At 61.8% G+C, this 10,591-nt stretch overlaps 3 protein-coding genes across 8 annotated transcripts; all 3 read right to left on the minus strand.

Moving 5' to 3' along the window:
- Positions 1 to 840: 840 nt before the first annotated feature.
- Positions 841 to 4,713, minus strand: FBLIM1 (filamin binding LIM protein 1). 4 transcript variants are annotated; one of them, XM_042883193.1, is made up of 9 exons: positions 4,670 to 4,713; positions 3,622 to 3,766; positions 2,828 to 3,023; positions 2,375 to 2,487; positions 2,185 to 2,296; positions 1,933 to 2,102; positions 1,614 to 1,792; positions 1,424 to 1,535; positions 841 to 1,257 (listed from the first exon to the last, which is right to left on the minus strand). In XM_042883193.1, the coding sequence occupies exons 3-9, from the start codon at positions 2,991 to 2,993 to the stop codon at positions 1,144 to 1,146; spliced, it is 966 nt and encodes a 321-aa protein (XP_042739127.1). In that variant the 5' UTR covers positions 2,994 to 3,023; positions 3,622 to 3,766; positions 4,670 to 4,713; the 3' UTR covers positions 841 to 1,143. The 4 variants fall into 4 exon arrangements, with proteins under 4 accessions (XP_042739127.1, XP_042739128.1, XP_042739129.1 ...); XM_042883194.1 differs by having other exon boundaries at positions 3,622 to 3,770; XM_042883195.1 differs by having other exon boundaries at positions 3,622 to 3,734; positions 4,670 to 4,684.
- A 520-nt stretch (positions 4,714 to 5,233) lies between these two features.
- On the minus strand, positions 5,234 to 8,340 carry TMEM82 (transmembrane protein 82). Of its 2 annotated transcripts, XM_042883401.1 has the most exons (6): positions 8,172 to 8,340; positions 8,027 to 8,099; positions 7,142 to 7,316; positions 6,467 to 6,875; positions 5,720 to 5,907; positions 5,234 to 5,636 (listed from the first exon to the last, which is right to left on the minus strand). In XM_042883401.1, the coding sequence occupies exons 1-6, from the start codon at positions 8,248 to 8,250 to the stop codon at positions 5,595 to 5,597; spliced, it is 966 nt and encodes a 321-aa protein (XP_042739335.1). In that variant the 5' UTR covers positions 8,251 to 8,340; the 3' UTR covers positions 5,234 to 5,594. The 2 variants fall into 2 exon arrangements, with proteins under 2 accessions (XP_042739335.1, XP_042739336.1); XM_042883402.1 differs by lacking the exon at positions 5,234 to 5,636 and having other exon boundaries at positions 5,816 to 6,061.
- Positions 7,429 to 10,353, minus strand: SLC25A34 (solute carrier family 25 member 34). Of its 2 annotated transcripts, XM_042883399.1 has the most exons (6): positions 9,849 to 10,353; positions 9,336 to 9,401; positions 8,955 to 9,107; positions 8,753 to 8,887; positions 8,476 to 8,680; positions 7,429 to 8,099 (listed from the first exon to the last, which is right to left on the minus strand). In XM_042883399.1, the coding sequence occupies exons 1-5, from the start codon at positions 10,326 to 10,328 to the stop codon at positions 8,498 to 8,500; spliced, it is 1,017 nt and encodes a 338-aa protein (XP_042739333.1). In that variant the 5' UTR covers positions 10,329 to 10,353; the 3' UTR covers positions 7,429 to 8,099; positions 8,476 to 8,497. The 2 variants fall into 2 exon arrangements, with proteins under 2 accessions (XP_042739333.1, XP_042739332.1); XM_042883398.1 differs by lacking the exon at positions 7,429 to 8,099 and having other exon boundaries at positions 8,449 to 8,680.
- Positions 10,354 to 10,591: the final 238 nt, after the last annotated feature.

The following is a 10,591-nucleotide window of genomic DNA, read 5'->3' on the forward strand; positions in this document are numbered from 1 at the left end:
ATGTATGTTACCCATACATTAACCCTTTCATTCATAAATACAGTGTGTGCTGGGGAGACTTTAGGCAGCGTGACCCAGAAACGTTTGTCTGCTGCTGCTTTTTGGTGCTTTTTTTTAAAACATCTTCCTTTTTTTTTCTTTTTTCCCATCAGGGAAGCATTAAATATTGACTCAGATGCTCTTGTTATTTCCTGCACTTGATTTGTGGCTTTATAAACACTTCTGGCTAGAAGGGAAACCCTTTGTCTGTCTGGTTCACAGTATATTCACAAACGAACCCAATGTGCAGGTGGCACTGCTCACACAGATGCACAAAGAGAAGTTTTCATTTCTGCACTTCATACCGTGGACCAAAAGAAAGTCTGAAAGCTTCTGCTGGTGGAGTGGTATTATCTTGGGTAAGATGCTAAACCTCAGCCTCGGTACCAGCGTTGCTGCATGCAGAAGACAGGAATCAGGCACTTTTTTCACCCATTGGAGGAATTTGTGCTCCTGCTGCCCTCTGCCGGCCTGGGACTTTTGTGAGACGGAGCAGAGAAACACCACGCATCCTTTACCAACGCCGGGCACGTTGCAGAACCCCCGGTCCGGCCCGGCACAGACCTCCTGCTCTCCCGTCCGCCGGATCGCCGCATCCCAGCCCACCCCAGCCGTGCTATCAGCCAGCAGCCCAAGCAAGCTGTGCCCAGCCTCCTGCCAGCCGAGGTGACCCACAAGGTCCCAATGTGGCCTCTTCTTTCTTTTTAAACTTGCCTTCTGTAAGTTTGGGACACAGGAAACGGGCGGATGAAAGAGACGGCATTTTTAGCTCGGGGTTTTATGTAATGACAAGGAGCTAAATCAGTGCTGCTCTCTGCATCACCACAGAGAGAAGTGTTTAAACAAAGCCCCAAGAAAGCTTGAGAGGAAAGAAAAACACTGAAGAAATCAAACCAACTTCAAAAGAGGATTTTAAAAAAAAAAAAAAAGTGAACAAACCCTCAGCTCATCCACCACCACTGCTCTTCCAGGGCTTTTTCTGCTTGTGATGAGCAGCTGGCAGAGGCCGAGCTGCATGGCTGGGGTCCTGGCACACTGTGGTGATCACACTGCTGCTCTCAGTGGGTCCATCCCAGTGGCCCGGCCCTTCTCACAGCCTGCAGTTCAGCAGGACGACTCGTTCCGCCGGCAGATGTGGCAGGCTCTGCAGAGCAGGTGGTGGCCCAGCGGGTAACACCCGTCCTCCGTCGGCTCCGGCGACAGCGGTGTCCCACAGCTCTGCAAACAGCGCAGCCACCTGTAGGGCTTTCCTGCAGCCCTGCGCCGCGCTGCCTGTACAACACCGCGCTGCTGCACCTCGCCACCAACCCACACTCTGTGCCTGCCTCCAACCCCATTTACTTCCTAAGGCACTGGGACATCACTTAGAGTTTCGGGGCCGTACCTCGCAGCGGTAGCAGCTCTCGTGGAAGCTCCGTCCCAGGCACTCGATCTTGTAGGTGTCCTCATCAGGGATGATGGGGCGCTTGCAGGCACCGCACACCGGGGCGAATTTCCTTGGTGGGATAAAATGGGGCTGACGTGAGACCCACAGGGTGACGGGGATCAGCTGAACCTCCCTGCTGGTACCCCACCTGTAGAAGTCAGCCACGCAGTACACCTTGCCCTGCTCGTCCACCGCAAAGCTCTCAGCACCGATGGCCCGGCCGCAGGCAGCACAGGCAAAGCAGCCGGGGTGGAAGCCTTTGCCCAGGGCACGCACGATGCGCTCAGTGATCAGCCCCTGGCACTTGGCACATTTCTCCAGCGTGGCCTGCAGGCAGGGACGTGACATGAGAGACACCACTGCTCCCTGAAAGCCAGTGCTCCCCAAGATGCCACTGCCCCCCGAATGCCATCATTCCCAAGGTGCCATCGCTCCCTGAAATGCCACCGTCCCCAGCATCCCCATACCTGGTAGCAGGCATCACAGATGGGGCGGCCATCCCTCTGATAGTAGCGCTGGCCGGCCAGGCGTCGCTGGCAGGTCCGGCAGGTGAAGCAGTCAGCGTGGTACTGCTTCCGCATCGCCTCCACCGTCGGCTCCTGTGGGCCCACGGCTTTGTGGCAGAAGGCGCAGATGTCTGTGGGAGGGAAGCAGGGCAGGAGCTGCCTTGGTGGCCCACTGAGGATCCCTAACCAGCACAGCCAGGTCCGTGTGCTTACCTCGGGAGCCGTTCCTCTCCCCGTGCCCATTTGCATCCTGCCACTGCAGCTTGTCTGCTTGTCCCTGGCAAACTTGGAGAGGCCTCAGTTCAGCAGGGAAGGCAAAAGGAGCCTGGCAAGCAGGAGGAAAACACGCATTATATTCAAGCCCTTGAGGATGGGGAAACTGAGGCACGCTCATGGTCCTGACCTGCGCCGTGGTGGGTGCCGCAAGGTCCAGCTGCTGCAGAGCTGGAGCCAGTGCCTCCGTGGAGAGGGGCTGGGGCTCTTCGGAGAGGATGAGAGCCAGTGGGGATGAAGGCACTGCTGGGGAGTGAGGGCAGGATTCTGCAGCAAAAGCCAGGCAGAGTGTTGGGAGAGTGCTGTCAGCCCCATCCCGAGCCCTCCCCTGCAATAGTGCCCCAACAGCTTGCGGCAACACTCCCCACCGACCAGCCCCAAAAGCAAATGCTGATAAGTGCTGGCTGATGGAGAGCAACCACCACCCTATCCTGGCAGCTGGATCCATCCTGCACTGGGTGTGGGGTTTAGGGAACGACCCTCAGAAAACACCCCCCCTCCACCAGCACCCACATCCTTTTGCAAAGTGCCTCCACGCCACCACAACTGTCCTCACACGCGGTGCCTCACAGCCACTCCTCACCTCCATTGGGCAGCGCTGGGGTCGTCGGGGGGCGAGGGCTGCCCTCAGGGACAGCCGGTGACAGCCCTGTGTGGGGCTGCTCGCTGGGGGCTGCCTCCCTCCGTGGGGACGCCAGGGTGATGAAGACAGATGAAGTCATCCTTTTCTCTGCCTTCCTGGGCAGCATCGCAGAAACGGCAGAGGGGCTGGACGTGGGCTGGGGTTTCGGGGAAGAAAAAATAAGGAAAAAAAAAAAAAGAAGAAAACAGAAAGGAATGTGCCAGCGCCCCAGCAGTGCGGTGTGCCTGTGGCTGCCGCTGTCCTTCAGCCTCAACCCGCTTCCTCTTCCCCTTCCTGGATAGGCAATAAGGAACGGGCATCCCCGCCCCAGGTCACAGCAATAAACAGCCTCGTGCCTGGTGCGGTGAGGGCACCTGGAGAGCACCTGGCTGCGGGCAGCGTGTGCAGCCTCCCAAATCCCCCACTTTGTCCCAGGCATTCCTTACCAACCCCAGCCTTTTGCAAGCGTTGTAACCCTCTTTTATTCCTCTCTTACTGACCCCAGCTGGGATCAAACTGCGGGAGGAACCCACCTTGCCTGTGGAAAATGGGATTGTAAAGCACAGCGGCCACCGCACAGGCAGGATGCGCCCGACCCTGGCTGACCCCAGTCGGGAAGGAAAAGGGCTGTGCTCAGCAATGGGAAAAGCAGCCAGGACCTGCTTCCTCCCTGCTTCCCCCTCCAAAACAGCTCCCGGGGACCCCCAGGCTCCATCCAGCACTGCATCCATCCCTGCCGTGCTGCAGAATAATACCTGTGTGATGAGTTGCCTGGTCTCATGCAGCACTCCACATTCAGCGCGGGGCAGCTCTGCTTCCCTAAATCCTGCTCACGGGCATCCCCACATCCTGTGCAGTGGGGAAATCGCTGTGGGACGGGCACACTGCTGACTTCAGCCTCTGACTCAAAGAAAAGGGAGGAAAAAGGAGAATCCGGAGTGGCTGCGCTCCCTCCCTCCCCGCCGGCGGAACCTAAACGGGTCCCGGCGCTGCCAGCCCTCGCCCTGCACGCAAACCTTCACCTGCTCCCCGCGGAAAATAAAGGGGAAAAAAAAAAATCAATCTGCAGGGCTAATGTGAACCATGTGCTCGGCACATTCCTCTTTGTGCTGGGGCAGCCCAGCCGCCAGCGGCCCCATTGCTGCCCCACTGCCGCCCACCGGCGTGGCTAAAGCTGGAGGGTGGCAGCTCTGGGGTCTGCACTGCGCTTTTCTTGGGGTGCCCGCACAACAGGAGGACAGCACCTTCCTGTTTTGGGGTGGCTGTGGCTGTGCTGGGATGGGGCTGTGGTATCCTGTGAGAGACACCCCAAAATCATGGGTGCCAGAGGGGGTGGGATCGATGGGGTGGAGGCTGCTTATGGGGCACCTCTCCCTCAATTGGGGTGGGAGAAGGCTCTCCTACACCCCCTCTCCCCCAACAGATCCCGCATGCCCCCCCCCAGCTCTCGGAGGACGCTGTGAGGACTGTGGCGGTGGCCTCAGTGTCCCCTCTCCTACCTGGGACCCCCGTTCCCCTCCCTGGGGGCGGTTCTCGGTACCCTGCCCCATCCCAGGACAGTTCTCTGCCGCCTTCATCCCCCCCCTGTGCAGAGCCCCGTGTCCCACACTGGGGTGTCCCAGTCTCAGCGGGGATGTCCTCAATCCCGCACCTGGGGGTGTCTCCTGTCCCCTACCTGGGGAAAGCGTGGGGACTCTGCTCTGAAGGGGCGTTGCCAGCCAAGGGTGGCCCCGCAGCCCCGGAGCCCCGCAGCCCCGCGTCCCCCGGGGTGCCCGCAGTCCCGGTGTCTGTCCTGTCTCCTACCTGGGCTGCGCTGCGGGTCCCTCCGTGCGCTCCGCGGGCGCGCCCTGCCCGGCGCAGCGGGGGCAGCGGGGGGGCAGAGCCGCGGCATCACCGCCCCTTCCTCCCTCCCCTCCCTCCTCCTCCTCCCCCCTTCCTGCCCCACGGCCCGCCCCCCCCCGGCAGGCGGCCCCATAGCCCCCACTAACTGCCACAAAACGCCCTCAGGGTTCTACCGTGTGCTTGAGGGTGTCCCATGCACCCCTAGGTTATTCCGTAACCCTGTTGAGCTCCCACGACGTCCCACACCACCGCGATACCCCAAGTGCCCCAGACACCCTCAGGATCCCCCTGCAGTCCCAAACACCCCAAGGTTCTCTGGTCAGCCCCATCCCCTCTCCTGCTGTACCCCCTTCCCCAAACCCTGCACACATCGGCCTAGGACCGGGTGCCCTCCAGCACAGCAGAAATGGTTTGGGGCTTGGGGACACCCCTCTTTGCCTCTGTTCCCCTTTGCAGCATGCACCCTCCCAGAAAGCTCTGCCCTGGCTGTCCCTGAGCCGGACCCCAATGCAACAGGACCCCAGCTCGCTCTGCCCAGGCATTGACTGGGAATAAAACAATTTTTCTTTTTTTCCATGATTTATGAAGTTCCAGAGGTCCCTCGGAGCACCTCAGTGGTGCAGCCTGGCAGCCCCTGAGGATGAGTGCATCTGTCTGCATTCCACATCCTGCAGCAGAACGAGGGAGGTGACCCCAGCCCAATCACAACCATGGGGATGGGGGCCTCAAAAGCCAGGGGCTGTACAAGCATCCACATATCCAACGGGATGGGATCAGCACCTTCCAGGAGCCCCTTCCCCTGTGTTCCCGTGTCCCCACAGCGGCTGTCCAGCACAGCAGGGAGGACTTAGGGAGCTGTTCTGAGTTCCTCATCCCTGCTTACACCTCAGGACGATCCTGATGACAGTCGATGCTGCAAGGAGAAACCCTATGGGAAACAGAGGAGAGAGAAATGGAAAGGCGGGCACCAGATCCTCACGGTGGCCTCGGGGCTGCACTGGGGGCACTCACCCACTGCCGGCAAGCTTCCAGCAGGACGCCGGTGTGGAGCAGGCACCAGAGCTCGCCCAGCAGCGAGAGGAAGATGTGGAGTAGGTCTGTCCAGCGGCCCACGGTGAAGAGGAGGACGAAGAGGCCTCCCATGCGCACCAGCACCGTCTGGTAGGCTGCCTGCGTGCCCGTGCCTGACCGCTGCTCCTCTGTGGGGACACAGCGTCAGGGTGTGCAGGTGTGGACGGCGTGCTCTGCAGCCAGGCAGAGTGTGGAATTCATCCAACTTGGAGACATCCTGGCTGAGCCGTCCTCAAAACTTGGGGGAACCGAACGACATCACAGCCGAGTCATCCCCAGAATCTGAGGGACCCAAACAAACTGCCGGTTGGGTCATCCTCACAGTACCCCATTGCAAAGCCACTGTGTGGGGAAATTTCCTCCTGGTTTTGATCCCCCAAGCTTTGGGGGTGGCCCAATGACCTTTTTGGGTCACCACTAAAATCTTTGGGGATCTTTGTGCAAAGCCAACATTTGGAGAAACATCATCTCAGTTGCGTCATCCTAAAAATTTGGGAGGAACAAAAGTGACCTCCAGAACGTGTCACCTCCAGAACCCGAGGGATCCAAATGATGCCCCATTTGCAGATAGAAACACGGGGCTACGACCTCGTGGTCAGGTCATCTCCACCTTCGTAACATCTCCATCTCCAGAACTTGTTTTCCCCAAACGTTCCGTGTCCTTACAGCCCTTCATCACCCTCTCACCTTGCATGTAAACGACGAGCAGCGTGTAGCAGATAGTGAGCGGCGTCCAGAAGCGGACGGCCTCCGCCGTCGAGAGGAAATCACGATTGATGAGCGCGACGGCGGCCAGGTCAGCCACGACGAAGGTGACAACCAGAGCCTTGCGCAGCAGCCGGGGCACGCCGTGCCCAGAGGTGAGCAGCAGCATGCAGACGCCGCAGTACCGCGCTCGGCTGTGCAGCTCATACAGCGTGCAGGTGTGTAGGGCCAAGCGGCGGGTGTGCACGGCCAGCAGCCCCGCCAGCCCCGCCGCCAGCACCAGGTTGCAGGTCCCATGGGGAGCTTCCTCCAGCAGGAAGCTGAGGCCACAGGACAGCCCGCAGCCCAGCGAGAACTGGCACAGCACGAGCAGCTGGATGCTGTGGGCGCCCTGTGGGAGCGGGACGAAGCCGTCAGGAGCTGCATCAGGAGGGGGTGCAAAGCAGCAAGGCGATGCGCCGTCGCAACACCACGTACCATGCAAAGCCACACACCACTGCCAAGCCATGCACCACCGTGCCGCCATGCGCACTTTCCTCCATGCTGCATCTCTTGTCCTCAGCATGGGTGTTGCAAAGCACCAACGCTATCATGCAAGCGTCAGGAGGATGTGTGACTCGCCCATCACCACACCTCGGTTTCCCTGTCCCCGCTCACCTTGCTGAGGGAGAGGAGCGTGGAGATGGCGCGCAGGGAGAATTCCAGCACCACCAGCGCGGCCACGCGGGAGCCCACCAGCGCCAGGATGGCCGTCAGCACCAGCACGTGCAGCGGCTCCAGCACCAACCGCCGCGCCCCGAGGGCCACCCGCAGGTCCTGCCGTGCCGGGTCGCTGGGGACAGCGGGGTACAGCAGGACGGGGTCACCTCCCTGCCCGCAGCAACAGCTAGGGGTGCTGGATGGAGACCAAACGCAGACCCCGAAGGGGATCCCAAAAGCAGATCCCTCAAAAAGGAAAACCCAAAGAGGGAACCCCGAAGTGGAAAACCAAGGGGTGGGGATCCAAAAAGGGGAGCATCCAAAATGGGGATCCCCAAATGAAGATAGCTAAAAGCTGATCCCAAAAAGTGGATGGCCAAGAGTAGACCCCCAAAGGGGATCTCAAAAGAGGATTCCCAAAAGCACAGACCCCAAAAGGAGAAAGCCAAAGCAGATCCCCAAGGGGGGATCCCCAAAAGCAGATCCTCCATAAGAGGCTACCCAAAATGTGGATCCCAAAGGCGGATAACACAAAATTGGATCTCCAAATGTGGATCCCCCAAAACAGATACCCAAAATGTGCATCGCCCAGAGCTGGATCCGAAATGCAGTTAGCCAAATGTAGCCAACCCAGAAGCAGATCTCTAAATGTGGATACTCAAAAGCAGATCCCCAAGAGCAGATCGCCACAGCAGAGCCTTCCCAAAGCAGATCTCCAAACGCGGTGGATCCCAAAGGCAGATCCCCAAAAGAGGATCCTCCCAAAACCAGACCCCCCAAAAATGGATCCCCCAACACGGATCCCAGAATCAGATCCCGTGTGGATGCGGGGCGGGAGCTTACTTCAGGCACTGGATGTAGAGATAAACCCTCAGCAGGCTGCAGAGCACCGAGGTGGCGCAGGCCCCCACCAGCCCTGCAGGAAGAAGCAGTGCCGTGTCACCGTGTCCCCAGTGTCCCCAACATCCCCACGTCCCCGTGGCCTCACCTCGCAGCACTGCGTCCAGCAGCGCCCAGCCCCACGCCAGCCCCGGCCACGCGGGCAGCCAGGACCCCAGGGACAGCATCGCCACACAGAGCAGCGCCAGGCCCAGCTCAAAGGTCTGCGGGCGGGGGCACGGGCTGGTAAATCATTGCCTGTGGCTGCACCTCTGGCCCCATAGGAGGGGACATTCAGGTGGCGGCGAGGCTCAGAACGCCGCAGCGTCCCCACGGCTTTTCCATCACCCCTCCCGGTCCCACTGCGCCCCAAAGACCCCCAGAGCTCCAGCAAAACAAAAAAAAATACATCCCTTTATTTGTATCCGTGGGGTCCTATGGCCCCGGGGGGGGCTGCGGCCGCACCATCCTCCTGAGCTCATCCCAGAAGAAAAGGCTGAGCACGGTGTGGGGGCCCAGGCGCAGGTAGACGGCGCCGATGCCCTTGTAGAGCCCCAGCAGCCCCTCCTTGCTGGAGATTTGCACAAAGCAGTCCAGGAAGCCACGGTACAGCTTGCCCTGCGGAGAGACAGCCGGATGCAGCCCGGCTGAGCCGGGAAAGGACCCCAGATCCCAAGGCCACGCACTCACCGTGCCGTCAGCCTCCACGGGCTGGTTGTAGAGCCGAGTGCTGACCACGTCAAACGGCGTCATCGTCACCGCCACGGCCATGCCGCTCACCATGCCGCCCGCCAGCACCGCTGCCCAGCTGCCCTCCCCGAACCACTGCGGGAATCCACAGCCGTCAGCGGTGGCACCGCAGCACGGGGCTGAGGCGGGGCGCGGGGGTCACCTGGTGCTGGCAGACCCAGTCCTTGGCAGAGGCGAAGGTGGCGAGCTGTGCAGCCGAGCCCACCGCCACGCGTGGCACCGCACCTGACACCCCACGCCACAGCCCTGCCACGCCGTGCTGCCGGTAGATGCTCCCGAAGGCGTCCGAGATGCTCTGCAGGGAGAAACACTGGGTGAGCACATCCATACCCCAACCCCCACACAACCTCGTCACTGTCACCCCAATGTCACCACATCCCTCAGTGCCACGCACGTTGTTTCCGAGCAGCCCATGCTGATATTTATAGCACCCACCTGACAACGGCTTTAAATACTGCAGGACAAAATGGTGTCCCCTCTGCCAGCCCTACAAGCGCTGCCTGCAGGGCCCGGTCCTTCTCACCTCGTGGTTGTGCTGGTGGCCCACGGCCATGGCTGACAGCGTCTGGGCTTGGAGGTGGGTCTTGACCTGCAGGGATGAACGACACCGGGTGACACCAGGTGACAGAACCCCCCTTTGCCCTGTGCATTCCCTCCATGGGCTTCAGCATCCTTTCCCAGCGTCAGGAAAGCACCTTCTGGGGCCATCTGAGCCCCCCGGGTGATACGGGGCACCCAACTACGTGCCCCCCCAGACTCTGAACTCCCATTTTCCCACCCTGCCCTGGGGCAAAGGGCCGCAGTGGCACCGCAGCGGCTCCGCCTCCGAGCACCCCAAGAGATGGAGACCCCAAAAAGGGAGAAATCCCGATTTCCTTGCAGTGGAACTCTGGGCTCGGGAGGGGGCGAGCAGGAGGGCTGCGGCACGGCACGCACAACGCGCCCCTGTGCTCGGGGGGCAAAGCCGGGCGGGGACGGGGATGCGCAGCACGCAGAGCCAGGGGGCTCCTCCCCCCCCCCGGCCCGCAGCACTCACCAGGTACGCGGGGCTGCCCACGAAGGCTCCCACCGCCCCGGCCACCGCCCCGGCCACCACGGTGCCCCCGGGCCACCCGGTCCAGCCGGCGTCCAGCGCGCAGGAGTAGCAATAGAAGCGGACGCCGTTCATCAACCCCTGGTACAGCAGCCCCGCCGCCAGCCCCTTCTGCAGCCCCCGCAGCCCGTCGGCACGGCACACGGCTCCCACCGCCCGCAGCACGCCGCGGTACGGCCGGGGATAGGTGCCGGGAGCCCGCAGCTCGCCCTGCAGCTGCAGCCGCGTCTTGACCACCTCCAGCGGGTTGGTGAGCACGCAGGCCATGCAGCCGGCCGCGGCTCCCAGCACCAAATCGGCGGCCGGAGGAACCCCCCCCGCCGGGGGGCCGTGGGAGACGGGGGCCGCGGTTTGAGGGGAGTAGGGGAAATCGTGCAGCGCGGCGGCGGGGAAGGGCCCGAGGGCCCCGGTGCCCGCCGCCATGCAGCACCTGCACGCCCTGCCAGTAGCCCCGCGCTCCGCCTTCCTCGTCCTGCGGACACGAGGAGTTGGGGGGGGGGGGGGCGACTGAGCGCCGCCCAGCCCGCTGCCGACCCCGATTTGGGGGCGGGATGCGGAGCAAAGGTCAACGGCGCGTCTCTCCCCGCGTCCCATCCGGCGGCGGGGCGCCCTGCCGCAACGGGACGCGGCGCCAATGCGGGTACAGCAGAGGGACGTCGGGGGAAGGAGCGAGGGGCGCACCCAGC

The sequence above is a fragment of the Lagopus leucura genome, unplaced genomic scaffold, assembly GCF_019238085.1.
Source record: "Lagopus leucura isolate 7727_CA_CO unplaced genomic scaffold, USGS_WTPT01 Super-Scaffold_100037, whole genome shotgun sequence".
In the NCBI taxonomy this organism is placed as follows: Eukaryota; Metazoa; Chordata; class Aves; order Galliformes; family Phasianidae; genus Lagopus; species Lagopus leucura.

Bases quoted from the DNA above. Each gene is read 5' to 3' on its own strand.
- FBLIM1 (XM_042883193.1), bottom strand. From the start codon at position 2,993: ATGCTGCCCAGGAAGGCAGAGAAAAGGATGACTTCATCTGTCTTCATC. The intron at 2,103-2,184 runs GTAAGCACACGG...TCCCTCCCACAG, and splicing joins GGAGAGGAACGGCTCCCGAG to ACATCTGCGCCTTCTGCCAC. The intron at 1,793-1,932 runs GTATGGGGATGC...CCCTGCCTGCAG, and splicing joins TCTGTGATGCCTGCTACCAG to GCCACGCTGGAGAAATGTGC.
- TMEM82 (XM_042883401.1), bottom strand. From the start codon at position 8,250: ATGCTGTCCCTGGGGTCCTGGCTGCCCGCGTGGCCGGGGCTGGCGTGG. The intron at 8,100-8,171 runs GTGAGGCCACGG...TTCTTCCTGCAG, and splicing joins GCTGGACGCAGTGCTGCGAG to GGCTGGTGGGGGCCTGCGCC. The intron at 6,876-7,141 runs GTGAGCGGGGAC...CCGCTCCCACAG, and splicing joins CGCTCCTCTCCCTCAGCAAG to GGCGCCCACAGCATCCAGCT.
- SLC25A34 (XM_042883399.1), bottom strand. From the start codon at position 10,328: ATGGCGGCGGGCACCGGGGCCCTCGGGCCCTTCCCCGCCGCCGCGCTG. The intron at 9,108-9,335 runs GTGAGAAGGACC...TTCTCCCTGCAG, and splicing joins GCCACCAGCACAACCACGAG to AGCATCTCGGACGCCTTCGG. The intron at 8,681-8,752 runs GTGAGTGCGTGG...GTCTCTCCGCAG, and splicing joins CCGTGGAGGCTGACGGCACG to GGCAAGCTGTACCGTGGCTT.